This window comes from Tiliqua scincoides, chromosome 1, assembly GCF_035046505.1.
Source record: "Tiliqua scincoides isolate rTilSci1 chromosome 1, rTilSci1.hap2, whole genome shotgun sequence".
Classification (NCBI taxonomy): domain Eukaryota; kingdom Metazoa; phylum Chordata; class Lepidosauria; order Squamata; family Scincidae; genus Tiliqua; species Tiliqua scincoides.
In genome coordinates, this window is record NC_089821.1 from 135,770,215 (window position 1) to 135,797,845 (window position 27,631).

The following is a 27,631-nucleotide window of genomic DNA, read 5'->3' on the forward strand; positions in this document are numbered from 1 at the left end:
AAGTGAGCCGTATCACGCGTTTACTCGCGAGTAGGCATACTTGCCATAGTCTGTCAGAAAGGGCAGGCTGAGAGGAATCCAATGACACCACAATGGTCTCAATCCAATGAATTCAGCCACCCCAAAACACCCTAGAATCTCCCCCCTGCCAGCTGCAAGTCTGAGCCCAAAATGAAGCCACATGGCCACGTTTACTCGCAAATAGGCGGACTTGCCTTAGTCTAGACAGGCTGAGAGGCTCCAAGGATGTCAGAATGGTCCTCATCCAATGAGTGCAGCCCCAAAAAACACTGGAGAAGGAGGTTCCTCCCTCCCAGCTGCCTCCCTCCCAGTCTATGGAGCCCTATGAAAAGCAAAGCAGCCTCACAGTCGCGTTTACTCATGAGTAGGCAGACATGCCTTGGCTGGTGGTCAGGCCAGGCAAAGAGGAATGTGAGGACACCAGAAGGGTCCTGATCCAATGGAGCTGCTCCAGAAGGCAGCCCCCCCCCCTAAAAAGAACAAAAAAGAGGCTTGAATGGTAAGGGGAAAGTTTTCTATTTTGCACTTGTGAAGCCAGGTGCGTCTTTATTCTGATGTGCCTGAAATAGAAGAACTTTAAATTGGGCACTGGGAGGGCTGAAGAGCTCACTGATTCTTTTTGGGAGGTTATTATTGCAGGCAGACTACAGAGTAAGCTCCATTGACCACTATGGGACTTACTTCAGAGTAGACATGCATAGGATTGGGCTCACAGGCTGCAATCCTACCCACACTTTCCTGAGAGTAAGCCCCATTGACCACAATAGGACTTACTTCAGAGTAGATTCACTTGGTAGGACAGGACTGGCTCCCCCTTATTTAATTATTTCTTTTATTTTAATTTAATTATTTATAATTATTTATTTTAATTTGCTTGATGATGTCACTTCTGGCCATAACATCACTTCCAATGAGTCCTGGACAGATTGTCATTCTAAAAAGTGGGTCCTGGTGCTAAAAGTTTGAGAATTGCTGCAATAAGGTGTTAGTAAGTTGACACGGGGTGTGTGTGTGTGAGACTCTACAAGTTTTCAAAATCACTAAATTCAGAGTTTGGAGGAATAAGACCATCATGTTATATATCAATCAATGAGTACTTTCATGCAGAATGCAATGAAACAAACCACATTGAAATATCTGTGTTCTATCAAAAGGTACAGCCAAAATCAGTGGGGGCAGGGCGATGGTACACCACCACGCCCACCTGGGGTGTTGCCCTGCCCACTGCATGGGGTGATGCGCAGGCCTCCTGCACTGGGTGACGCAAATCCTAGTGACGCCACTGATTATGGGAGAGGGGCAAGGGAAGGGAAGCAATCCACAGGATTGTGTCTCTAAGGGGGGGTGAAGGGGGGTGATTTCACTTGAATCCCAGTGCAGGCTGCTGGAGGCTGCAGGAGGTGCAGGGAGCCCAGTGCAGCCCTTTGCAAGGCTCCCGAGGTTTGGAATCTTGTGGTGTGATTGAAGTCCTTTGAGATTGTTCTGTTTCAAGATTCCAAGCCTTGGGGAATCCTGTGGAGGGCTGCGCTGCAGCCTGCACTGGGACTCAACTAAGTTAAAGCACACTCCCTTTGCCCCCCCCCCCCCTTAGGGACAAGATCCTGGGGATTGCTTCCCTGCCTCTTCCCTCACCCCTTAAAGGGACAGTGTTACATGAACTGGTGGGTCACAACCCACCAGTTTGAGAACCACTGCAATGGAGGACAGAGCACCTGTACCTTTAATCATTGTATTGTAGATAACCCTTTCATGTTTTAAAACCCTTTCATGTTAAGCTGTACCTGCCTCTGTCCTCCATTGTATCTGGTCACCCTGATGACCAGGCACTCCAAAGTGCAGGACAGCCACAAAAAATGCAAGAAATGACAAAATTAAAACTAAGAACACTCCTATATTGATTTCATGGGGTTAAACACTATATTACTAGTTATAACGTTTTAAACTATATTACATATGTAGTTAAGGAGACTTATAGGATACATTTTGGAGACTTACAGCCCAATCCTATGCATGTCTACTCAGAAGTGAGTCCCATTAGAGTCAATGGGGCTTACTCCCAGGAAAGTGTGGCAAGGATTGCAGCCCCAGAGCCCAATCCTATGCATGCCTACTCAGAAGTGAGTCCCATTAGAGTCAATGGGGCTTACTCCCAGGAAAGTGTGGAGGGGATTGCAGCCCCAGAGCCCAATCCTATGCATGCCTACTCAGAAGTGAGTCCCATTAGAGTCAATGGGGTTTCCTCCCAGGTAAGTGTGAAGAGGATTGGGGTGTCAAGTTTCTTTCCAGCACAGGAGGCTAAAAAAAGAGTCCATGAGCTGGCAAAAGAGGGCTCCCGGCCGCCCTGCCCCACACGTTTTTTCCCGGATGAAAAAGTGGGACGAGCCACAGAGAAGTTGGGGGTCCTCTCTTTTCCCCCCTCACAGCCCTGGCTCTAAGCACAGCGGCGGGTCTTTCCAGAGCCGCAGTCCCTGTGACACCACCGGCCGGCCTTGTGACGACAACAGGTCAGCCGCTGCTGGGGGTCTGACAGGCGGCTCGCTCGCAGCCCGCCCTCGCGTGCCCCGCAGCAGCAGGAAACGGCGCTGTGCGTGCGCAGAGGGCCGGCTCGTGCCGTCAGAGGCGCGCTCGCCAGGCGCGAGGAAGTCAGCTGGCTGCGGGAGCAGAGTCCCGCTTCTCCCTCGGCCCGCAGAGCCACGTAGCCACTCGGCTCCGCCTGCCCAGAAGCGCCCCAGGCGCGCAGGACCCGCGCCGCGCCGCGCCGCGCCCGACCCCTCCCGCGGCCTCGGCTGGCAGGAAAGGTGGGCGCTCAGGGCCCCTCCTCCGGCTGCAGAGCGGCGGGGGCTGCTCCCTGCGCGGCCGCGGAGCGCCTCTCCCGCCTGGCGCCCGGCTGGAGGGGGCTCAGGTGTGCTCGGAAACGGCTTTGCTCTTTCTGTGGCTGCAGACCGGCTTCTCCTTCTGGGGCTCTGAGCAGGACGACCCCCCTTTCCCCCTGGATGAAAGGCCTCTGACCAGGGCACCGCAGGCAGAGATTCTGCAGGTCGAGCCTCGCCTGCTCAGCTCGTCTCCACGTCAGCAAATTCTACACCGCTTGAGTTGATTTGGTAGGTTAGGCCAGGTGGGTCGCGAACCAATTTCAGTTGGGTTCCCATTCATTTCGGTATTTTATTTGCAATATACTAGACCTGATGCTGCCAGAGGATGTAACTGCATAGGGGGAAATGTTCCAGACCTGTACTTTTAACAAGCCACTATGTATATTCTTTTAACAATGATAGTCAATGGGACTTACTCCTGGGTAGGATTGCAGCCTGAGGTGGTAAAATTTTTTCCTGCGTGTTGATGTGACTTCGGGTGGGTCCTGACAGGTTCTCATTCTAAAAAGTGGATCCCAGTGCTAAATGTGTGAGAACCACTGGGTTAGGCTGCTGAAAGAAGAAGGCATCTGTGAGAAAACAGGTTGGCAACAGCAATAGGGTGGCTCAGCAATCCATTACAATCAATCTGGCACTTTCCACCTATTCCTCTTCCCCTTGTAAAGTGTATAAAGGTCAAAATGTTTCCTTTTGCTGATGTGTTTACTTATAAGTCACTCTCCAGTGAGGAACATATTAACTTTACAGGCGTGGCAGCAAAGGTGCATGTTGATAGTAAGATGTGGTTTTCCATACTGAGGAACACCCAAGAGGGAGCTATTTCTTCTATGGATATATCCCTTTTTACTAGAGTGTTATTTAGACTTTCTAAAAAGCTGCATATTGCAGACAAAAATTAAACAAACAAAATTCATCCAGAAATAATTGCTTTCACCTTCAGGTAGTTAAGCTAACTATGTATTGAAAACAGTTACAGGTATATTGCATTCTAGACCAGGGGTACCCAAACCCCAGCCCTGGGGCCACTTGGGGCCTTCAAGGCATCTCAGTACAGCCCTCAGGGAGTCTCCAGTCTCCAGTGAGCCTCTGGCCCTCTGGAGATTTGTTGGCACCCACACTGGCCCAACGCAACTGCTCTCAGCATGAGGGTGATTGTTTGACCTCTTGCGTAAGCTGTGGGATGAGGGCTCCCTTCACTGCTCATTGTTTCACATCTGTGATGCAGTAGTGGCAGCAAAGGAAAGGCCAGTGGTGCTTCATGCAAGGCCTTTTATAGGCCTTGAGCTATTGCAAGACCTTCATTCATTCATATAAGTTCATCTTTAATATATTCATTTATATAAACTTATGTAAATTTATTCAAATTTTAAATGTGAATTGATTCTTTTTCCCCCGGGCCCCCGACACAGTGTCAGAGAGACGATGTGGCCCTTCTGCCAAAAACTTTGGACACCCCTGTCACTTGGTCACATGGACCAAGCTAACCATGTCACTACCCCTTGGGCACTTTAAAAGGAGCATATCTCCAGGAAGCTGGGAAGAGTTAATGTTTGTTGTGTTCTGCTCAGTTCTCAGATACATTGGTTCCCAAACTGGTTAGTCACAACCCATCAGGGCAGTGCTTCTGAAACTTTTTAGTTCCAGGGCCCACTTTTTAAACTGACAGTCTATCGTAACCCACTAGACACACACCCAAAAAAGACATTTAGAATAAAAGTTTTATTAATTAATAATAATGGGGATCCTGTGCCTCCAAGGCTGCTAGAGACATATAGGGCATGTGTGTAGATATTCGCTAACTGTCCCAAGAAATTGAGTTCAGGGACTGTTTCCCCCAAACCTTTACATCATTCCAGAGTTCCCAGAAGGCTGAACTGGAGGTCAAGATGTGCACTTAGGGACTTCCAGGCCAGATAAAAGGCTGAAACTGGGTTCAGAAGTGATCTCTGGCATGCCAATTACTAGAGAAAATTTTAAAATGTGACATTTTAATTTGGGGTATGAAGATTACCTCATCCCACAGATTAGCATTCCAGCTAATGATTTTCTTCTGCACATCAGGCAAGGGTACTTGTAAATATTTCTTTTATTTTTCAAAAAATTTCTGCCACCCTCCTAAAATTAGCTCATGACCCACTGGTGTGTCCCAACCCACAGTTTGGGAAACACTGCCCCAGAGGAACCAGAAAAGGGCTATCCCCCTTAACGGCAGTGGCCCAGAAATGGGTGCTTTAACAATGCCACAGGGACCCAGGGACATTTTACTTACCTGGAGTGCAACACTGGCCACCTGCAGGGTTGGGGGGTGGTGGACTGAAAATAGCTTTTGATCAAAGATAAGCACTGCATATAGCAGCACTGAGGACATCAGAGGGGGCTGTGAGCCCCCTGGACCCTGCAGGAGGCCGGCTCTACCCTCCAGGTAAAAAAAGCTGCGGCACCTTTGGTGCATTATCCCCACCCTGCCCCTGCAACTACTTGTCATGGTCAGAGTAGGACTTTGGGAACCACTGCATTAACATTCTTCCCATGCCAGAAAAACATGGTTTTAATACATATACTGGCTTGTAACCAAGAGTAAGGGTTGCCCAGAAAGTAATGCACCACATTTTTTTCTCAGCCTACAGTAATGGTACGAATGCGAAACTTTAGATATACATTATTTGAATTTTCAGGAGTGCACACACAAATTTTTGGTTTCTTCAGACAGATAGCATAGCTGCAGCAGTGTTTCGAAATGGCGTCTGTAAGTGATGTACGTTACAAGCAGCGTGTCGTCATTGAATTTCTCACTGCGGAGAAAGAAACTGTTGGGAACATTCACAAACGTTTGTGTACAGTTTATGGAGAATCTGCAGTCGACAGAAGTACGGTTAGTCGCTGGACACAGAGGGTGAGGCCATTAGAAGACGGTTCGGCAGAGCTCCAAGATTTGCAGCGTTCGGGGTGGCCATCCACGGCTGTCACACCTGACAAGACGCAGCTTGCTGATGTGCTCATTCGTGAGGACCGACGCATAACGACTAGGCAGTTGGCGCTGAAGCTGTCAATCAGCAAAGGAAGTGTGGATGAATCATCCGTGCTCTTGATTACTCAAAAGTGTGTGCACGATGGGTTCCGCGCTGTCTTATGGTGAACCACAAATCTCTCAGAAAAAACATTTCTTCTGAGTTGCTGAAACGTTTTGAAGATGAGGGGGAAGCGTTCTTGTCCAGGATTGTGACAGGTGATGAAACCTGGGTTCACCATTTTGAGCTCGAAACAAAACGACAGTCGATGGAATGGCGTCATCCTCAATCTCCACAGAAGAAAAAATTCAAAGCAACTGCTTCTGCCGGTAAGGTCATGATCACTGTGTTTTGGGACTGTGAGGGCGTCATACTCATTGATGTGATGCCAAGAGGCAGCACCATTAATTCTGAAGCTTATGTGAAGACATTAACCAAACTCAAGAAGCGCTTCCAGCGACTTCGGCGCCATAACAACCCAGGTGAATGTTTGATTCAACATGATAACGCTCGGCCTCACACAAGTTTGAGGACTTCGGAACACATCACTAAACAGGGTTGGACTATATTACCCCCATCCACCCTACAGCCCTGACCTAGCTCCCTCAGACTTCCACTTGTTTGGGCCATTAAAGGATGCCATTCGCGGAAGACATTTTGAGGATGACGAAGAGGTGATTTGCACAGTGCAGAAATGGCTTCGTGACCAGAACAAGGAGTGGTACCGACAGGGCATACATGCCCTTGTGTCTCGCTGGAGGAAGGCCATAGAACTGGATGGAGATCACGTGGAAAAATAGGGAGTGTAGAAGAAACATCATTCTTTCTTGTGTGTAAGTTTCATTGTGTTCAATAAATAATTGTTGAAGAAAAAAATGTGGTGCATTACTTTCTGGGCAACCCTCGTAAGTTGTTTCTGTCTCCCCTTTTCTTTGGAACCACCTCTCACTGCAACTGGCAACACAGGGCAAACTTTCTGGTGGTGGAACTCCTAGTATGCTGTCATAAATGCTGCTGCAGTATCCTAAAAGGTGCACCACTGCTGTGCGCTTCAGGGCTACTGGTGCAAACGGCCAGAGGTCTTGAGTGTGCAGTAGCCAGAGGCTGTGCAGGTAATGTAGCAGTGCGGGTGGTTCATTTGGAGACAGGTAGTGGGGCAGGCAAGTGTGTTTCAACGGTGTTTCAGTGCATGCCAGGATGCTATCCCCATTTATCTAGCCTAACATGCCCCCGCTTCTCTTTGGAGATGGCCTGATGACTACTATTATATACAGCTACTGGCTCTCCCTGGCCTCTGCTCCCCCCTCCCCATAGCATGCAGCAGACGCTCTGTTAGTGGCACTGCATGCCATGGACCGATGGGGGATAAATTGGTCTGTTTGTTGTTGTGTCCTAGAGCAGTGTTCCCAACCTGTGTCCTAGAGCTGTGTAAATGTATCCCCAGGGTACTTGACAGGACCTTCAAGGATACGGAAAAAAAATTGAATAATGGTGGGAAAAAGCAGGGCCTTCCAAGGCTGGCAAGGCAGAATGGAAAACAACTAGCTGGCTGCAAAAGCCCCACCAACTGCTCGTTTTTTTTGTCATCAATTAGTGTATTGTCAGTTATGGATAAGTGGTTGAAAATTGGCACAGTAAAAAACGAAACAATGTAGAAAGTGATAAGTCATAATTTCTCAAGACACGTCTAACACTTTGGTGCAAAACAGTGAAAAGGCATAGTATTCAGATCTTCATACAGGTAAAAAGAGAAAATATTGTGATTAATATATGAGGTATGGGTTTTCTTATGTAGGAGATGAGGAGTGTCCTAAGCACCAGTGTGTAGTGTGTGGGGTATTACCCAATGGTAGCATGAAACCTTCTCTACTCTTGTGGCATTTACAAACAAAATATGGCCAGCTATACAAAGTAGAGAGGGCTTTCTCTTATACCTTCATAAAAAATAAATACCAAAGTAAGCTGAATGTAGTTCCAGATTTAAGATTGTATCTTGCATCAGTGGAATTCGACTCCAATAAACTATGTGCCTCAAAACAAGCTCAAGGATCACACTGAACATTTGTTGGTATAATATACTTGTTGTATGTTTTATAGAAATTATTCCATTGCTTTTAAATCCCTTTATTGGGCCATTTATTTACAACTACAACATATAGTTGCTGTTTTTTCAAATTTATATTAATTACAGGTTGAATCTCATTATTTGCAAGGGTTCCATTCCCAGAACTCAGTGGATGGCAAAAATTGCATTAAAGCAAATCATTTAAAAAACAATGTTCTTTTACTAGGCAATTTAAAAACAGCCTTTGTGATGTAAGACAGAGTCATTAGGCAGATAGTCCATCAATCATTCTCTCTCCAGGTGCTTAGAAAGGCTTTACTCCAAGTCAGTGTTTACTCCCACCTAGAGCTGGGAAAAAATGCACAGTGATTATCTTTCTTTCATGTGCTCAGAGGAGTGAAGCCATTGGGTTGGAGTGAAGCCATTCTAAGTACCTGGAGAGAGAATGATTGATGGATTGTCAGCCAGCCACCCTTTCTCACATTAAGGAGGCTATTGTTAATCAAGTTTTTCCCTCTAATTTAAAGGGCCCTTCTCATTGAGATAGAAAAATCATTGAGATAGAAAAATCTTTTCATGGGTGAGAAATCCATGGATAATTAGGTTATACCTATAATTGTTTGTATGACTGTCTCTCTACAACAGTAAGACAAGCAGTGTTTCTAAACTGATTTTGAAGGGGTGGATTTTTCCCCTTCACCAGGGATCAGCTCATTCCTTCTCATTTGCAGTAGCCTTTCGTGTTGAGTCAAATCCATGTATAAAAATCCATGTATAACAAGGTTTGATTTAATATCCTCAGTATTAAATCAATTTTGTATAGCAATTAACTATAACTCTAGAAAACTCTGGGTATATCCTACTGTGACTAGCTTCAACAAGATTGCTGTATCCTGTGCCTTCACACCATGTCCATAAATATAACAGTTCACTGTGTAACTACATTGCTTTTCAGATTTGCCTTTGAAGCACAAAGAAGATGGGAAACAAGATTCAGAGAATTCCTGAAGGGAAAGGCCCTTATTCTGTTGGATGTACAGACCTCATGACTGGTCATGGTATTCAGGTATGTTGTCTAAACTTTGTTTAAAATATTCAGAAACATGTACCTTGATGTGTCATTTGTACAGTGCAATTGTTGTAACTGAGTTTATCAGTAGTCTGGATCTAATAGCAGAGGTTTAAGTTTGTAGTAACTGAATGCTTAACAGTTCGTTTGTTCTCTCTCTCATCTAAAATTATATCCATCTTATGGTCACAACCTTGCACTTATTGAATGAGGTAAACCTATGTCTGGAACATACCAGTTCTCGCAATCAAATATTACTCCATATTTTAAAAAAATCCTTACACATGTAAACTAATGTATCAGGAAGAAACCTGGGTTGGAACCTTCTTCCCTTTCTTTGTGTGCTGTACATACATTAAGTTCTGTACTGTACATAAAGAAAATGTTTACTATTTTTCTTAGGGCACAATCCTAACCAGGTCTACTCAGAAGTAAGTCCTATTTTGTTCAGTGGGGCTTACGCTCAGGAAAGTGTGGTTAGGATTGCAGCCTAAATGTATTACAGGTAGTTCCTTTCTCCAGGAGAAAGGAGGAAGTCCTTTGAAACAAGAATTCTTTCTTCCACAGGGAGAAAATTGTATGGTCAGATTCCTTTTTTTACTTTTTGCTTACCTGATGATACATCAGCTTGCATTCATGCTCTTAGAGTGTGTAATCTGTTTTGCTTGTTTGAAGACTTCTGGCTTCTGCCTTTTATGGCTTCTTTGACTCTGTTTTGTTTACCATGCTAAAATGAATAATTTTATATGAGAAAGAAGGAAACTCTATCACGGACAAGTGGGGACACCCAGGAGAATGCAGGCTGACCCAGGAATGCAGCACCTAATATTTAGTGTGCTCACTCCCTTGTGACTCCCCTCTTTCCTTTGGACAAGCAGTGGAATGGGGGAAAACCTTGGTAGAATGTACCTGCTGCCGCCACCACCCCATTATAACGCCAGACAGGGAGGCCATCTGGGCAAAACCCTCCAACCCTCTAAATGCCAGAGATGCTTATTGGAATCCCTCTGCAGAACAAGAGACGTAACAGACCTCTACACCTCTCCGTTACCAGGGACCAGGCAGAGCCGGGATTAAAAATAGAACCTGTTTTTATTAAAAGTTTAAACAACAACAGGAGAAGAAAAGTGAATCAAAAGTGATAATTGGACTTGCAAAATGACTGAAATGAAATAGAGAACCTGATGTAGTCCAGCTAGACCTTTTCTCCTAGCAACGTCATCTTGCCTGAATGAACCCTGAGCTCGTTTCACTTGCTGTTTGGTGAATGGATGAGTCCCACAGAATAGGTTCTCAGACTGCTGGAATGGAGCTACCACCAGCTTCCTGTGTGCTGAGAGTTTTCTCATTTGTTGTAGTGACATTGTGGCAGTCGCTGGGTGGAGAAGTGAAATAAAATAGTTAGGAATGTGAGCCAGTCGGCAGGCACATTCCTGTTCTTGGAGGGGAAAGACCATGGCCACACGGGATTTGTTGCACTTTGAACATTAAGAAATTTTTTGCGATAAACCACATTTCGTCATTTGATAACATTAAACTATTGCAGTATGATAGTTTTTATAACTTATTCGTGCATCATGCACTAGTTTTCTTCTAAAAGTAACTTTGAATAATAACTTTTTTTTCTGTGATAGGGAAGTTTTTTGCGGCTGTACTACCCTTCCCAAACTGGTACAAGTACTGAAGAAACAACATGGATTCCCACGAAAGAATATTATCATGGGCTATCTGATTTCCTTAACATATTTCGGACATTAGGAGAGTTCTTTTTTACATACTATGTTGGTAGGTTTTGGCAGGTTCTGATTAATATACTCAGTGAAAAGCATCCCCTGGTTGTAGACTTGTGTTTCAGTGTTCTCTGCCATCAGAAAAGATCATAGTTGTGGTGGATATCAGTATAACTTCAATTAGTACTGTTAGTGAAACTGATTTGCTGAAAAGGATCCAGCACAAAGACCATGTACATACCAAGGCGAAACAGGTCAGAAGCTGCATAGCAATGGATTTCACTTTATATTCTTTGTAGGATGTTGCACTATCTCAAAAATACAAAACAAAAGCCTTGTTCTAATACTGTCAGGTAGCAAGAAGTAGAATGTTACACGTCAGATGAAGGGGAATAGAGCTGAAAGCAAATAAAGGTATTACAATTGTTAACGTTTTGTTAATGAACGACCTCTTCCCCCAAGTAAGGGCACAGGCCAGCTATTTTGCTGGCTGGAGAAGTTGCCGTTATTGGGCTCATGGGCCTTTTGTCTTTTGCCACTCGCCCCCCCCATCCCTCCATCAGTATTTTGTTGGTACTCAGGCCAATGCAGGATTATAAATGATTGTGCCCATTTATTTTCAGTGTCTTAACTCTCTGTGGCTTATAGCCATAGTCGCAAACAGACCCTCTCCAGAATATTCCTATTTACTTCAGTGAGACTGTTCCAGAGCAGACTCAAAAATGTTTGCAGCATAAATTATTCTTTTTAAAACAATACAATTACAAAGTAATACAAAGTAATACAATTGGCTTAGCTTACTCTTGTGCTTATAAAAAGTAAGAACAGTGCTGAGTAAATCCACCGTAGCCACTAACTACTTTAGCTACGTGCATGGAAAGCATTTACACGTGTATATATTATATATTGGGGTGCCAAACATAAAAGACTTGTGGATACACTTTATCCAGCCCACGTGATAATGAGGCTCTCCTATATTTTGAAAATATGCTCAAGATTTCACATATTCTCTTCTGTCATTTGCAGCTGATGAGTTCTTATTTGAGAGCAAACTGCTTATTTCTAGCCATCCATCTGCTTATTGACATCACTTCCTGCTTAATAATGTCACTTCCAGCCCCCAAGCAGGCATCCATGAATGCTATGTGGCCCTCTGTATGAAACAGATTTGACATCCCTAACCCAGTAGCTTAATAGCTCTTAGAACTCTTTCTTAATTCTTTTATTAATTTCTGCCTAGGCTCAGTGACATGCCCTGCAAAATGGAATGCTACAGTCAAACCTGGAGAAAGATATCCCCTAATTATTTTTTCCCATGGACTTGGAGCTTTCAGGTAATATTGTATATTTTGGTAATACAGAATGCCTTCCAAAGCCAAAGAAAATCAGATTCATCCCTAATATTATTGCATTCAAATGATGCATTTCATCAGGGTGAAAGGCAATTCATGGAGCTAAAAATGGTCAAGAATGGTTTTAATTCACTCTGTCATTTAATAAACATAAAATAAATAAATATTGAAAAATAAATATAAACTTTATATAAACTATAAAGAAAATAAACCGATCAGTCATAAATGAACAGTAGTGGTAATTCTGATTCTTCAAATGGGTGGGGGTGATTGAAAAAACACACAATTAACAAATTTATGGGTAGAGTGTAAATATTGTTTACGTGATGGTAACCTAATTTTGAAAAATAAAAACATTGGTGACCAATGCTTGAGTGACACAAGCTCAAGTACTGACTTGGCATCAGGCTTCAGATTCCAATTCAGTCAAGAATTGACTGAACCAACCAGGTGTTGGTTTTGGGTAATTCACAAACTCTCATCCTTGGTTCTTCTGTCTATAAAATAGGAAATATAATGTCTTGCATCTCAGCTGTGATAACAAACAGGGAGCCCAGTCCTTTGAAGAGTGAGGTATATCAAAGCCTACTGAAATGAATGTACTTTGACCAGCTCTTTGTACTTTGTCAAGTATATATATGATGTATTTGAAGTTGTCGTGTTGTATCTGAAGTTGATTTAGTTCATTCTAGATGGTAGATATAAAATATATTAATTGTGCAGTTATTAAAATACAGTCTTTATACACAAATTTATACTCTTTATACTCTTTATACACGAATTTGCCATCTGCAAATTTGCTTATCTGTGAATAGCAGAACTACCACCTATTTCTTGTTATCTACGATTCTGTTCTTGTTATCAGTGACTACTGTGGCAGTGCAAGCTGAAAGTTGTCTGGATTGGGTCAGTTTTCCACACCAAATAGGCACTGGTATTGGCCCATGGAAAATTGTCAGACATCTTTGTGTCCACTACCAGACTTCCCCACCTTCTAAGGCACCATCTCAGGGATTCCAGCTGAACCTTCACAACCCTAGTGATGATAAGAGGTCTCTGGAAGGTTACCTTAGTGCTGCTCTGGTGCTGGGACAAGCCCAAAGAAGGAGCCAAGAGTCAGGTGGAGGAAGAGGACTAGTGAAGAAACCTCCTCCCCACTGCTGAACCCTGAGGCCTTGTTGTTGTACCAGCAAACTTCAATAAGTTGAGGGAGAGAAATCATCATTGACACAACCTTCAATACATTGATGTGTCTTGCATATACAGATTATAGCAATATGAAACAGAGAAAGCAATGCTACAGTGTACAGAATGCTACAATGTAGCATACTAATAGTTTATGAATTATGTCAGAATGTAATTAATCTGTATGATTTATGTCATGTTTTTCAACAGAACTATATATTCAGCAGTTTGTATTGAAATGGCATCTCGGGGTTTTGTTGTTGCTGCTGTTGAGCACAGGTATGGAATCCTACATGTCGTAAACAGAAAGGTTGGATAGGCTAGAATTAGAAAGCAAGTGTGGATTTTAGAAAACTTCATTTCAGTATTCTTTTGGACTATCAAATGTAGTCTAGTAGAAGACGTGCAGAAAGTGTATTGGAATTGAAAACTTTGATTTTTCAAGAAAGATCCGATAACTGAATATTTTGATACTGAGTCTTCCTTAGAAATCACCATGAACTTTCAATATATACTATGTATATTGAATGTATTCTACACACACACACTGGCCACCACTGGACCTTGTTGACCCCCCCCCCCACATCCTCCAAAGTGAAGGGGACCCATGCTCCCCTGGCCTCCTCTTCTGAGCCTCGGAGAGCCTCTCTGAGGCTCACACTGCCCGTTTTGGACGAAAACACATGACTTACAGTTACCTGGGAAACCAGAAGTCGCGCCTTTTTGCCCAAAACGAGCAGTTTGAACCTTGGAGAGGCTCTCCGAGGCTCAGAAAAGCTTTAGGAGGTAAAGGGAGCGTGGCTCCCCCTTGATTTTGGAGGCTTCACGTAATGTCAAGCGCTACTTGACAACTGGGATGCTGGTCTGCATCGCCGTCTTTAAGTGGCACACAACTTTATATTCCTCCACGGAAATGCTTGGAAAACTAGCCACTGAATTGCTGTTCAAAGCACCATTGTAGACATGTAAAGTTTCTTTGTGAAACAGATTGCATCAGTAGGTTCACTTTCTGCCTGCCAGCCAGAGATTACTCAAATTGCATTCATAGAAAGGAGTAGTAATGGTAAGGATGTGAGGAACATGCTAAGTTATTAGTTACTGAAGGACTGAATATTTCTCTTTACTGTGATTATTCTACATAGCGAATGAAAGGCAACCTGACTTTTATTTGATCTAGAAGGAGCTAAACCCATAGTAGTTGTGTCCACAGCTTCCTATGGGCTAAGAACATATGAAGAACCCTGCTGGATCAGGCCAAGCACCCATCTAGTCTAGCTTTCTGTGTCTCACAGTTGCTCACCAGACGCCTCAGGGAGCACTGAAAACAACGTGATACCTGTATCCTGTTGCCACTTCCTTATATCTGACATTCAGGGATAGGCCACCTCTAAAACTTAGAGCTTACAAATAGTCATCATGGCACCTGTGGCTTGTAACCTTTTCCTCCATAAATCTGTTGTTTTAAAGGCTTCTAGGCCAGGTCATGTTCTTCTGCAGTTCCACTATATCCTTTTTGAGATATGGCAACCATAACTGCACGCAATACCTCAGATGCAGCCTTACCATTGAGTTGTACAGTGGCATAATAATATTGGCCTTTGTGGTCTCAATCTCATTTTTTAATTATCCCAAGCTTGGAATTGGCCTTCTTCAAAGCTGCCACACCCTGGATCGACACTTTCATTGAGCTGTGCACCAAAACCCCAAGATCTCTCTCCTGATTCATCACAGACAACTCAGAACCCTTTGGTGTATATGTGAAGTTTTGATTTCTTGCCCCAGTGTGCATTGAAGTGCACCTGCTATTTTGCTGCTGATTCCCCCAGTTAGAGATATCCTTTTTTCAGCTTCTTTAGAGGAGCCCGTAGGCTAGTGTTAAATGGTACAAGGTCTTTTATGGTTGTGCATTGCCTGCTTTTATGGCTGTGCTGGAGAGTATTATTGGTATGGAGTCTAAAATGGCAAGATCCTTAAGATGCAGACTTATGTGCATAATGTGTACCATTTCTAATTCAGATTTTTCATTATTATAAATCCTGAAGAAGTTGTGAATTGGTTTTTATACAAGAATTATATTGGAGCATAGATGGCATGGTATAGTTCTTCGGGTGAAAGGGGTATAGCTTTCTTTCAGCAAATTCTTGAAGCCTTCAAACATTTTCCTTTTTTTAGAGACCAGTCCTCTGCAGCTACATATTACTATAAAGAGAATCCTGCATTAGAAGTAAAAGGGCAAGCCTCTGCGCTGCACACAGAATGGATTTATTACAGAAAATTAAAAGCAGATGAAGATGATGCATCAGTGCGTCGGCAGCAGGTCCTCTAAAGCTTACGTAATCCAGTGAGATGTTGGGGGAGGGGGAGTCCTTTGTTTTAGATCAGGGGTGCTCAAACTTTCAACTTTAGGGACCCTGGACCTTTAAACTTGTGTAGGAGAGATAATTTCAGCAGGTGCAGCTTGTCATCTTTGGGATGACAAGTTGCACCTGCTGAAATTCTCTCTTCTATACACTTGTTAAAGGTCCAGCATCCCTAAAGTTGAAAGTTTGAGCACCCCTGTTTTAGATGATACTTGTTTATTCATCATCAGCATTTCTGTTGTCAGTGAACACATGGGTCCTACACGCTATGTTGAAGACAGCCAATTTTGAAGAGAGATTAAGATAGAATGATATTGCCTATAGTATTCATACATTTTGTTTTTTGACATATCTGATCAAACAGGTTTTGCAGGTTTTTGACATACTTACCTGTTTCACCTGAAAAAATGGAAGTACACCCCACTGACAATAACACCTTCCTTGAAAGTACAATAGTCTGTTTCTAGCCTAAGTTATTATAAACAATTAATTGAGCCGATTAGTTCAACCACTTTGCTTAATAAAATAGAGTGCCTGTTTGGTTTGTGTTGACAGTATTGCTTTAGGTCTTACGATGTGTGGGTAACACCTCTTATAATTTTATATTTTTGACAGATTTCAGAATGTCTGCTAAGTCATTTTGATAAATGAGGCTGAATGCATGAAGACAAAAATCAATAATTGAATTAATTCTAAAATGATATTTAGATTTTTTTAGGTCTTCCAAAAATCTATTGATAAATAATTTACATTGTAATAAGGGGAGCAACCTTAGTTATCTTCCTGTCTATGAGCACAGTCCAGCCAAAGTTATCCTGCTTATTTCAGTAGAAGTGATTTAAGAATGTGCTTAACTCTACCACTGAAGTAATTTACCATGCGATCCTGTACATGCTTATGTAGAAGTCAGTCTCATTGAATTTAATGGGACTCACTCCCAGGCAGATGTTTAGATCTGCAGCCTTAACTTTGGTTGGATTATATCCGGTACTAACAGGGTATACTGTGAGGTTAATGGGAACTACAGATGCTTAGAAACTTGTGAGATTAATACAATTTCTCTGAAGAGCTATCTGATGGTTAATATGCGTGGCTGATTGCAGTTAACAGTCTCATTGACTTTTGTACAGAGGGAATAAGGTGAGTTGCTAGTTAAAAAAAACACAAAACCAACTCCTCTTATCTATACTTATTGAGTACCATTGATATCTTACCACAAGTACATAGAAAACATACCCTAATTGCTAAATTCAAGATTTGCTGTTTTGGTTCTTTGTATTCCAAAGGATAGTGGTTGACATCTGTTAACTGTGTAGGTGCATCAGAGAGCAGACGAGTGCATTAGAGCTCTTGACCTCATGCTTGATGCTAATTCCGGAAAACAAATTGTGAATATGCTGCCTTTGAACTTTAACTGGACTCTTTTAAAGGTAAAAGAAATGGGTTGGTTCTAATACAAATAGAATAACAATAAGAGGATTTAGTAAGAGTCAAACTGCCTATAAGGCTGTAAATATGTTCCTGGAAGCAGAGTGCTGTGTGAAACAGTGCTATAGGAGGTAATTATAATATTGTTCTAATGTAGATATGTTCATAGTACTGAACTTGCCAGTGCATTTGGTTGGAGCTGGCTATGTAACAGAGAAGCTTTTAAAAAATAAGTATTGAAAGTGATACACCTGGGTTCAGATCCCTGTAGTCTTGTGCAAATTGTTGACTCTCAGATTGGAACTAGATGTGACAATTAGTTATCAGAGTTTGCTACCAAGGCTGACACCTCTTGTTTCCTTTTTCTTCCTGAAGCACAGGGTTAAGGTAATATGTGATGTGACATCATGTGCAGTTGACCTGGTCTATACTTACAGCCATGGACAGGAGACACACACACACAGAGAGAGAGAGAGAGAGAGAGAGAGAGAGAGAGAGAGAGAGTGAGAGGTGGAAAAATGTACATGATAACATTATATGTATTTCCCTTACCTACACATTACAGGAAAAGAATGCAGAAAATGGCTAAAGTTTTCATTGGCAGCCCCTGTGATAAACATCACTCAGGCTAAGCTACTTCACAGTGTAGTTGTGAGGCTAAAATGCCATTCTGAGCTCCTTGGAAGAAGAGTGTGAAGCACATGTAAGGAACAAGTATGTTGGTAGGGATTAAGGCTGCAGTCCTGTACATGCTTACACTAAGTTCAGTGGTGCTTGCTTTTGAGTGGACATGCATAGGATTGCACTATAAGCGACATTTTAAGGCATGAGGGACAGCAGTTTGGCCACATTCCAATATACTGTTTAGTTTGCTTTGATTTCAGTAGGTGTAAGTAAGCACTCTTGGTTTTATGTTAGACTATGTCTTGCGTATATTTAATGATACCCAAATTTTATAGCTTTTAAAATGGAAACAAGTCAGAAGAACATGGCCTGTACAGTATCTTTATTTCCTTTCAGGACTGTATTGATATACAGAGGATAGCAGTGATGGGACACTCTTTTGGAGCAGCTACAGCAATCAAGACTCTTAGCAATGATGTGCGATTTAAGTAAGAACTATAATGAAAAAAATTACTCTATCTTTAACAAGACTTTGAAAATTTATAATGCGCTTAAGCTGAGTTGAGAGTTGTGGGGCAATATGGACTGGATTCTGGGCTTCCTTTGAGCAGACCAGTGAAGGCTTATGGCAGTGTTTCTCAACATTTGTCTTCTGCTGTACCACTTCACATGATCCACCTAAGTACCATCAGAAGTAACTGGTAATGACATAATTACCAGTTACTTCTGGGTTTGGAGGCCAGATGCGATGGAACAAACATCAGTCAGAGGTTCAGGGTGGATGGAAGGGCTTTTTTGAGCACAGAAAAGCATGCTTTGGGACTCTACCCACCCTACTGAGCCTCCTACCACTGTTTGTTGTGTCACATTCCTGGTTTTGCAGGTGGCATGTGTCCAGACAGCACTTCAAGTACCACTGGTGATACCTGTTGAGCAATACTGACTTATGGTGAACTTTCTGATGATTGTAAATAAAGCAAATGTATAGGTTGAACAGTGAAGCTAGATCAGGGTGGTCTAGCAAACAGCCTGCAAGGCCCTTTTTGGTGGCCCTCAAAAGCTCCGCCACAGCCATCACATCCTGAGTACCGCACAATATATTAAATCCAGAGTCACCTGTCTTCTGGTGGGCTCCATGACTAGCTGTTCTAAGGCACAGTCATTTAGCATGTCATGAACTCTGGTCATTCTTTCCTGACCAGAGCACGAGTTGACCCAGTCAATATAAGGATAATTGAAGTCCCCCATGATTACAACCCTGTCTCTACTTGAAGCTTCCCTGATTTGTTTCCTCATTGCAAGGTCCCCTTCAGGTTTTTGATCCGGAGGATGATAGCATTCCCTCATTTTTACATCGCTTCTTGGGCTTGGTAATTTAACTCAGTTGGTATGGAACAAGTTCCTTCACACTTTTCTATTCCAAAGGAAGCATATACACAATTTACCATCTCATTCATACTATCAAGTCTGAACACTATAACAGTTGGCATGTGTAGAAACATTTGTTGAAAATGTTTGTGTGCCTGCAAGCTCAGATGATCAATTTTTAATTTCAGATTTGTGAAACTGATATCTGATTAGACATTTTTACTCTTTGCTTTTTTTCTGTACAGATGTGGCATTGCCCTTGATGCATGGATGTATCCACTGTGTGATGACATATATCCTAGAGTTCATCAACCGCTGCTGTTTATTAATTCAGAAAAATTCCAGTGGGCTTTAAACATCTTGGAAATACAGAAACTTAACTCCATGGATAGAGAAAGAAAAATGATCACTATCAAGTAAGTGCTAAGCTATAACAGCCTTAGTAATTTCTAGTGGGAAGGCACTGTCTGGAAGCAGTTATACTAATTGGACAGTGAGCATTCCAGATGTTTTTATAGGAAGTGCATATATTGCTAGATACATATATTTTATCTTCATATTATAGAACATATTATAGAACTATGGTTGGCCCACATCTTATGCATATTCTTCTTGTGCTAATTCAGATATACACACTTGGCCAGAAAAAAACTCAGAAAAGAACAGTTTTTAAACAGTGCAGGCGGTTCCGTCTACCATTTCATGTACTCTGTTTATGTCCTGGAGCAAGCCTACAATGGGAGAATTAAGCAGTTGCAGGTCAGATGCATGTTGCATCATCTCAATTCTTGCAGGTCCCTCTTAGTGTGATTTTAGCTCTTCGGGAGACAGTATGTATTTTTTGGATTTAAGATAGTTTGGGTCTAATGGAACTTTGGAACATGACCTTTGTGTAAAATGATGACCAACTATATTGTGCAAGAAAAAAATGGTCTTCTAGTTCAGCCTTTATTTCATCCTCCATATCAATTATTTCAACCACTAGTGTGCTGCATATGGGTCGCAGGTGGGCCACGGGAGTTTGGAGGAGGGTCATTTATAGTAGGGCCATTGGGGGATACAAACCCCCCACCAGCAGCATGATGTGCCTTGCCAATTGTAGTGCCTTGTCAGTGTGCTGTGAGATGAAAGGTTGAAAATCACTGCTCCATATCCTCAAATGGGTATAGCAGAGTAGTTCACTGAATAATGCAGTTGTGACCATACAATGCAGTTTGTAGATTCCTCCTTCCCACCACTTCAAAAAAGGGAGGGAGGCAGGAGGAACCAAGTTGTACCATATAGCTCCGCTCTGCCCAGCAAGGGCCCACATGTGCGATGGACGCTGCTGGTTCCTGTTCACTCTCCCTCAGCCTCCAAAGGGAGGGAAGAGAGCCGCAGGCTCCCTTCACCTCCAGAGGCTTTTCTAAGCTTTGGAGAGGCAGTGTGCATCTGCGTGCTGCCTCTCCGAGGTTCAGACTGGCAGATTCGGCCAAAAACACATGACTTCTGGTTTCCCAGGTGACTGGGTTGTGTGTTTTCACCTGCAATGAGCATTCCGAGCTCCATAGAGGCAGCACACGGATGTGCACTCCCTCTCCGTGGCTCAGAATAGCCACCAGAGGCGAAGGGAGCATGGCTCCCATCAGGTTTGGAGGCTGGGCGGAGGGGGGTGAACAGGAACCAGCAGCATCCATCACTTTTTGGAGGCTTCGTATAGCATCAAGCCTTGCTTGGTGATGGGGGTGCCAGACCGCATTCCTGTTGCTAAGTAAAGTGCAACTGTATTTGTCTCTAGGACAACAAACGAGTAAGCAAACTGAGATGTTTCAGAGAGCAAACTCCCAAACAACATGAGAATGGAGAAACTGTTTTTCTCCCACTTAGGACACAACTCAAACTTGGCCCACCTTATTCTGTTCCCTTAGAAAATTTGCATGAATGCTCTTAACTTTGCAGCCACTTCACCCATATCCTAGCTTCAGTTATTTCCCTCCATGATGCTTCACAAGGAAAAAAATATCAAGGTCTTGTTAAGGAATTATTTGCCTCCCTATCTGCATGCACCATAAATAGCCATTTGGTGAACGTGAACACCTAGTGAATCTATTATAGTAGACATGTGACAATATGTAACAATTGTGCATCACCATACTGGGTAAAAAGGTACTGCAGATTTGGGGACTAGCAAAAGTACTTATGCATTGCAATGCATTCTGGGGCAACACTAGGAGGAGCAAGGAACCTCTGTGTGACCCAGAAGTGGGTTATTCAGACCTAAAAATAGCTGAAGAGACTGGGAAATGGTGCGGTTTTACAGCGTGAGGGTAAAAAACTCAAATTTTGGCATTTTTGCTCTGGTTAAAGGCACTTAAATGTGGACCCCAGTATTGTCTAGCATCCTTGGTGATTCAGATCTGCAGATGTCACATTCACAGATACCAGGTCCCACTGTAGCATACACTTATCCTTTCATGATTATAATGTACCTGGAAAAAAATGTCTTTTGTATTTTTAGGGGATCAGTACACCAGAGTTTTCCAGACTTTACATTCCTGGCTGGCAACCTTGTTGGAAAGATTTTTAGACTGCAAGGGGAAATAGACCCAAATATAGCCATTGATATTAGTAATAAAGCTTCATTAGCCTTTCTACAGAAACATTTAGGTAAGTTGCTACATTAGTTTTCTTTGTTGTGTAGCCCACCCCATCCCAAAGGCTTGGTGTGAGTCATGTGTTAAGATCATCTTTATGCATACTGATTTAAATAGATAATACTATTTTATCCTTGGCCACCAAATGCCAATTAAAATAAAAATCTTTAGGCCAGTGCATATGTTGCACTGACCTTGAGAATTCTGGTAGAACTTCTTCCCTGTGACAAGTGATCCTAGTGCTATCCACAAGTAGCTTAGAACTGCTTACCACACCTAGTGCTGCCATCTCAGTTGGTGTCTTTATGCCACTCTGGCTGTTCTGATTTTCAGTGGTGGTAGTCTACAACAGGGGTGTCCAAAGTTTTTGGCAGGAGGGCCACATCAGCTCTCTGACAATGTGTCAGGGGCCGGGGGGGGGGGAAAGAATTAAATTACATTTAAAATTTGAATAAATTTAAATAAGTTTACATAAATGAATATATTAAAGATGAACTTATATGAATGAAGGTCTTGCGATAGCTCAAGGCCTATGAGACCTTGCACGAAGCAAGGCTGACCTTTCCTTTGCTCCCGCTGCTGCATCACAGATGTGAAACAGCAAGCAGTGGAGGGAGCCCTCACCCCACAGTTCATGCGAGAGGTCAAATAGTTGCCCTCAGTTGCTGAGATCAGTTGTGTTGGGCCAGAGTGGGCTCCAACAAATCTCCGGAGGGCCAGAGGCTCATTGAAGACTGGGGGCTCCCTGAGGGCCACATTGAGAGACCTCGAGGGCTGCAAGTGGCCCCAGGGCTGGTGTTTGGACACCCCTGGTCCACAAGATAAGTAGTCCTCAATGTTATGGCTGGAGTAAAGATCACTGAGAGGCTAGTAGAGATCATTGAGAGGCTATTTTTAGAAGCATCCCTGTAACAAATGTAGTACATGCAACAGGCTTCACTGAGCTTTACAATTACCAATTAAAACAAAGTACAGTACACAAGTTTAAACTTCTCAGAAAGAAATGTACCTCATCTTACTTGGTATGCAATATTTAGCCAGGAGCAGGCAGAGAGGAGATATGATAGAGCTATTCAAATACCTGAAGAGTTGCCAGATGGAAGAAGGAACAATTCTGTTCTTGACTACTTCTGAGAGTAGAACTAGATTCCAATAGGTATAAACTGCAGGAGAGGAGATTCCGATTGGACATCAGCAAGAAATTCTTGACAGTCAAGGTATTTGGCAGTGGAACAGATTGCTGAGGGAGGTGGTGGATTCTCTATCACTTTAGAGATCTTCAAGCACAGGCTCAACTGGCACCTGCTGAAGATGCTCTAGGAGGATTTCCTGCTATAGACAGGAGGTTCAACTAGATGATCTTGTAGGACACTTCCAACTCTATGATTCTATGAAACTCCACAATCATTTATTGTAGTCATACTTGGTATGTAGAAAATGCTTGATCCTATTGCAAGTATGTTGATCTGAATTGTACAGTTTATAGCAGAATTTGTAGAATAAAAACTGACCTTTGCAAACAAATGTGTGTACTGTGGGAATGGGGTAAAACCATATACAAACTTGTAAAAATGAAGGGAAACTTAGTTTTGATTGTAAATCTGGTATTTTCACAATAGTAATTAAAAATATAACTCTGGCCAATCCTTTTCTAGCCCTTCATATGACATGAATTACCATTTTGCTTTCTGAGGTATATGTTATCACCTACTTTGCATTTCTGCTACCTATAGGTCTCAAGAAAGATTTTGATGAGTGGGATCATCTCTTAGATGGCAGAGGACTTAATGTCATTCCAGGCACCAACATTGACTTACCACCAATGCCACCTCCCTCAAAACATTAGACACAGTGAAAATAGTGTCATTTCAACTCTCAGTTGACAAGGTGTTGAATTGACCTGCTTGCTTACAGTGCTACTTGCTAGGACAGCTTGAAGAAAACAAGTGGTAAAACATGCCATACAGCAGAAGTTAACAGTCTACAAGTTTGCTTTCTAGTATTAAAGGAACATAAAAAGTGTTTCTTTCTGATGGAAGGCATGGCACAAATTGGTCAAGGGGGCATTCTAAATACTTTATCTCTATGAAATTGAAAATATAGCCGCCAGTAGGGCATGCAAAAGTTAAGTCCTACCATGACCCAACACCCCATGGAACACAAGCCTGCATTTCCTATTCCTCACTATGGTTCTCTTTCTATGGGAGTTGGGGAAAAATTAGAAAAGTGCAGCATTAACCATACCTCTTGCCTGTCCTGATACAACTATCCAGATAGCAGTATGTGAATAAGCAACATATGTATACCACTCTCCATGTTTGTTGATGGCTCCATTTTGGCTATATGTAACCCCAGAGACTAACTAGACTTTAGAACAGTGTTTCTGCCCAGAATTTGACAAGTGCTATTCATGAAGTGAAATGTGAGGGGAGAAGGGGGCAAATAACTCAGCCTCTATTAAAAGAATGCCTTGAGTGAGCAAATTCTGTCACCTTATATTGCAATTAGGCATGATTACACTTAGGAAGCCCCATCAAGACCACTAGGACAGTGGTTCCCAAACTCCTACAGGGGAGTTGGGAACCAGGTGTTTGTGTGGGTGGAGAACAGTGATAGTGCTGCAGAGATTGCACTGCTGCCAAGAGGCTTTTTTTACTAAGAGGGGGCAGTACTCACAGACCCCTCTGATCTCTTCTGCAGCTTGTTTACAAAACCTTCTCTTTTATCATAAACCAGAAGCAGCTTTAACTTGAAGGGCTTTGTGAACAAGCTGCAAGAGATCAAAGGGGACTGTGAGCCTCCAGGCTACTGCAGGAGGCTAGCACCACCTCCCCCCCCCCCAAATTAAAAAAAAAAAAACCCTTGGCAGCAGCAGCACTGTTGCTGCCATTGGAGCACGGCTACTCCCCTTAAGGAGGAATGCTTTGCTTCCACTTCCTCTGATGGGTTGCGACCTATAAGTTTGGGAACCACTGTACTAGGATTTACTCTTAGGAAGGGGTAGACCAATGATTTTCAACCTTTTTATCTCATGGCACTCTGACAAGGTGCTGAGAGTGTCAAGGCACACCATGCTGCTGGTGGGGGGCTCACCTCCCCCAATGCGCTAGTACTAAATGACTCTTACTCCTGTAGCACACCAATGTGCTGTGGCACAGTGATGGAAAATCATTAGGTAGACAAGCTGGAAAGAATGTGGGGAAAGGGAAACCCCCAGCAGCAGCATGGTGTCTGCAAATAATATCTGCATTTAAGGCACATTTAGTCTAAAAAGATTGAAGCAAAATACAATATATAGATGGGAGGGCCTTAGGAAGAGAGAACAGCAGAAAAGAGTAGGGATAACTACACAAGAAGTAAAACTTGAGACAAAAAGGAGTGGTTTGGAGAAAATGGACAGAATGCAACCGCTTTATCTTATGTCCCCACTTAATAAAAGCAAATTGTTTAGGAACTGGTTAGCTGCTGCAATACTGTTAGACTCCCTTTGTTATATAGCAGACTTTCAAGATGCTTAAACAGACCCTGCAACCCTTCTATCATTAAGGTGAACCAGTAGTTAATAATTTACCTATTAAATACAGCACAGATGCAGATGCCTTTAGTTAGCAGCTACAGAATGTGTACCATGCTCTGAAGCAAGAAAATCAGTAGTCAAACCAGTAAACCAGGCAACTGTGAAGTGTAATTGAATAGCTAAGCACTAAAATATTTTTAGTTGCCAAATTGAGACATTAGTGAAAAAGTTGGAACAAGGCTAGTTGCTGGTTTGCTGCACCCCACTGCTCAGTACAGAGCCTTTTCCTTAAAAGCACAAAGACGTCTAGTGTACAACTTCAACATCTACTTCCTTTTCCTACAATGAGCAGGATGCAACTTGCTGTCAAATTCTTTGTCCTCCCTATATGCTTCTTCCCCCACTTCTTGAAATACTTACGATTCTGTATGTTAAGGGACACAGTTCTTGTCTACTTGACAAGCTTGGAGAATTCAGAAGTGCTAATAAAAATTTACTGCTTGTGTCACTTGAACTACTTTCTCAGATTTCTGCTCAGCTAGAACCTGAAAATATTTTCAACTCATCACAATTGTTGTTACTGTGGCAAAGCCAGTTCCAAAGCAGCAGCTTACCTAGTTTAGTCCGCCCTAGTCATTTGGCCAAAACATTAAAGATTTTAGACTAGTTCTGTATTTCTAGGTACGATCCATGTGAAGTAGGAAATGAAACACCACAAACTATCTTCAATATAACCTTTATTCTACTTTGTTTCCAAAAAAGCCAACCAAAGCTTTTATTATATTTTTTTTAAAGCACACTCAAGATATGCAAGAATATGTTTCACAAACAAGCCCCAAGACATAACAATTTTAGACTTTCAAGATGATGGATGGTAGGACTGGTTCATTACAAATCCAAGTCTTACTAAGAGATGTCATAAGAACTATGGCAAATTTAGCTGTGCAGAACATGTTAAAGGACTTCTACAAGTGCCAAACTGTTCCTGGTTGGGACAGGAGAAAGCCATTAGACTTTAGTCGTCAATTAGAGAAAGTTTGTGTGCAAGACGATGCAGTCACTCAGGCGAACTTTCAGTGGTGCTGGCACAACACACAGAAGGATCATTATTGTCATCTGAACCATAAGTCACTTCATTTGCTGTTGGAGGTACAACAAAGAGTTAATGAGTAGGCAGCTAAAGAACACTGTTATAAAGCTATAACATGCATTTCCTAGTTTGCCATTTATCACATTTCCACACTTGAAATCTGCTGAAGCAGTGGTTCTCACACATTTAGCACTAGGATCTACTTTTTAGAATTAGAATCTGTCAGGACCCACTGCAAGTGACATCATCAAGCAAGAAATTTTTTTTACAATCCTAGACTGCAATGCTACCCAACTTACCCAGGAGTAAAACTACAGGTCTGTAACATTTCCCCAAATGTAGTCACATACCATTGTAACATCAGGCCTAATATATCAAAAATAGAATATTGAAATGAGTGGGGACCCACCTGAAATTGGCTCACAACCCACCTAGTGGGTCCATAATTTGAGAAACACTGTGCTAAAGAACCCTGCAGAATGCAACTAATTTTTTAGACGCAGGCACTGTCTTGTAAAGTCTATTTAGTTCTTAAACTTATCCCCTATTTTAAAAATGAATTGCAAAGTCTACTGAATTGCAAAGACTTATTTTACAGCTTGAAATACTAATTCTATGTTATTTACTATCATTTTTGGGAAGCCTGAAAAACTCAATTGAATGCTTAATTGTTACACAGTGATGAGGTGAAAATGCACTACCCTTTCCCCTAAAAGAAGAAATTTATCAGCTCAAGTCAGACAAGAAGCACCACTTTCTGATCTGGAAGACCTTTCCAGGAACACTGGCTCTGGGGATAAGGATGGCGGATGGAGGAGAGAGACAACTCTGCTGTTACACTGTGATGAGGGGAAAAAATGCAGTTTGTACTGGGGTGCTTTCACCTGTGGGCCACTGGCATGCTTGCTTTTTCTTATGTAACAAGATGTGCCAGGGAAGCATTGAGACAGTGCCTGAAGGAGGGAGATAGGTAAATAGCATGGGAGGGGGAATCAGAATCATTATGGGAGCTGTAGCCTACAAATAAGCAAGCAGCCAGGATCAGTGAGCTGATTAAAGTCCTATATCCAAGTTTGGCCCTGTATTTACTTAAGAAAGTATCCTAGTATGCAATCTGAAAAAGAGTTGAGCTTCTGTGCTTCTTTCATACAGATATTGACAAAAGCATGTCTCTCTGTAAACCATCAATCTGACCCTTCAAAGCCTCCAACATACAATACCCACAAAACAGCAACCCTTTGCAAGCCTCAAACACAATGTTCAAATAGAAAGAACTTTCACAGGTAGGTGTTTCATTCAGAAAAGGCT

General features: G+C 42.5%; 2 protein-coding genes across 3 annotated transcripts in view; both read left to right on the forward strand.

The window, feature by feature from the left end:
* Nucleotides 1-2,988, forward strand: part of LOC136645831 (dual specificity calcium/calmodulin-dependent 3',5'-cyclic nucleotide phosphodiesterase 1A-like) — a 58,809-nt gene extending 55,821 nt beyond the window's left edge. Inside the window, exon 12 of the mRNA XM_066622253.1 lies at nucleotides 2,445-2,988. Coding sequence (XP_066478350.1) covers nucleotides 2,445-2,988 — 544 coding nt within the window. The remainder of the gene's footprint in view (nucleotides 1-2,444) is intronic.
* Nucleotides 2,842-25,729, forward strand: PLA2G7 (phospholipase A2 group VII). 2 transcript variants are annotated; one of them, XM_066637867.1, is made up of 11 exons: nucleotides 2,842-3,136; nucleotides 8,923-9,033; nucleotides 10,671-10,821; nucleotides 12,007-12,100; nucleotides 13,514-13,582; nucleotides 15,476-15,620; nucleotides 16,980-17,093; nucleotides 18,112-18,203; nucleotides 19,329-19,499; nucleotides 21,581-21,729; nucleotides 23,450-25,729. In XM_066637867.1, exons 2-11 carry the CDS (start codon nucleotides 8,947-8,949, stop codon nucleotides 23,560-23,562), a joined length of 1,185 nt encoding a protein of 394 aa, XP_066493964.1. In that variant the 5' UTR covers nucleotides 2,842-3,136; nucleotides 8,923-8,946; the 3' UTR covers nucleotides 23,563-25,729. The 2 variants fall into 2 exon arrangements, with proteins under 2 accessions (XP_066493964.1, XP_066493972.1); XM_066637875.1 differs by having other exon boundaries at nucleotides 2,842-3,122.
* Nucleotides 25,730-27,631: the final 1,902 nt, after the last annotated feature.

Bases quoted from the DNA above. Each gene is read 5' to 3' on its own strand.
- PLA2G7 (XM_066637867.1), top strand. From the start codon at position 8,947: ATGGGAAACAAGATTCAGAGAATTCCTGAAGGGAAAGGCCCTTATTCT. The intron at 10,822-12,006 runs GTAGGTTTTGGC...ATTTCTGCCTAG, and splicing joins CTTTTTTACATACTATGTTG to GCTCAGTGACATGCCCTGCA. The intron at 18,204-19,328 runs GTAAGAACTATA...TTTTCTGTACAG, and splicing joins AGCAATGATGTGCGATTTAA to ATGTGGCATTGCCCTTGATG.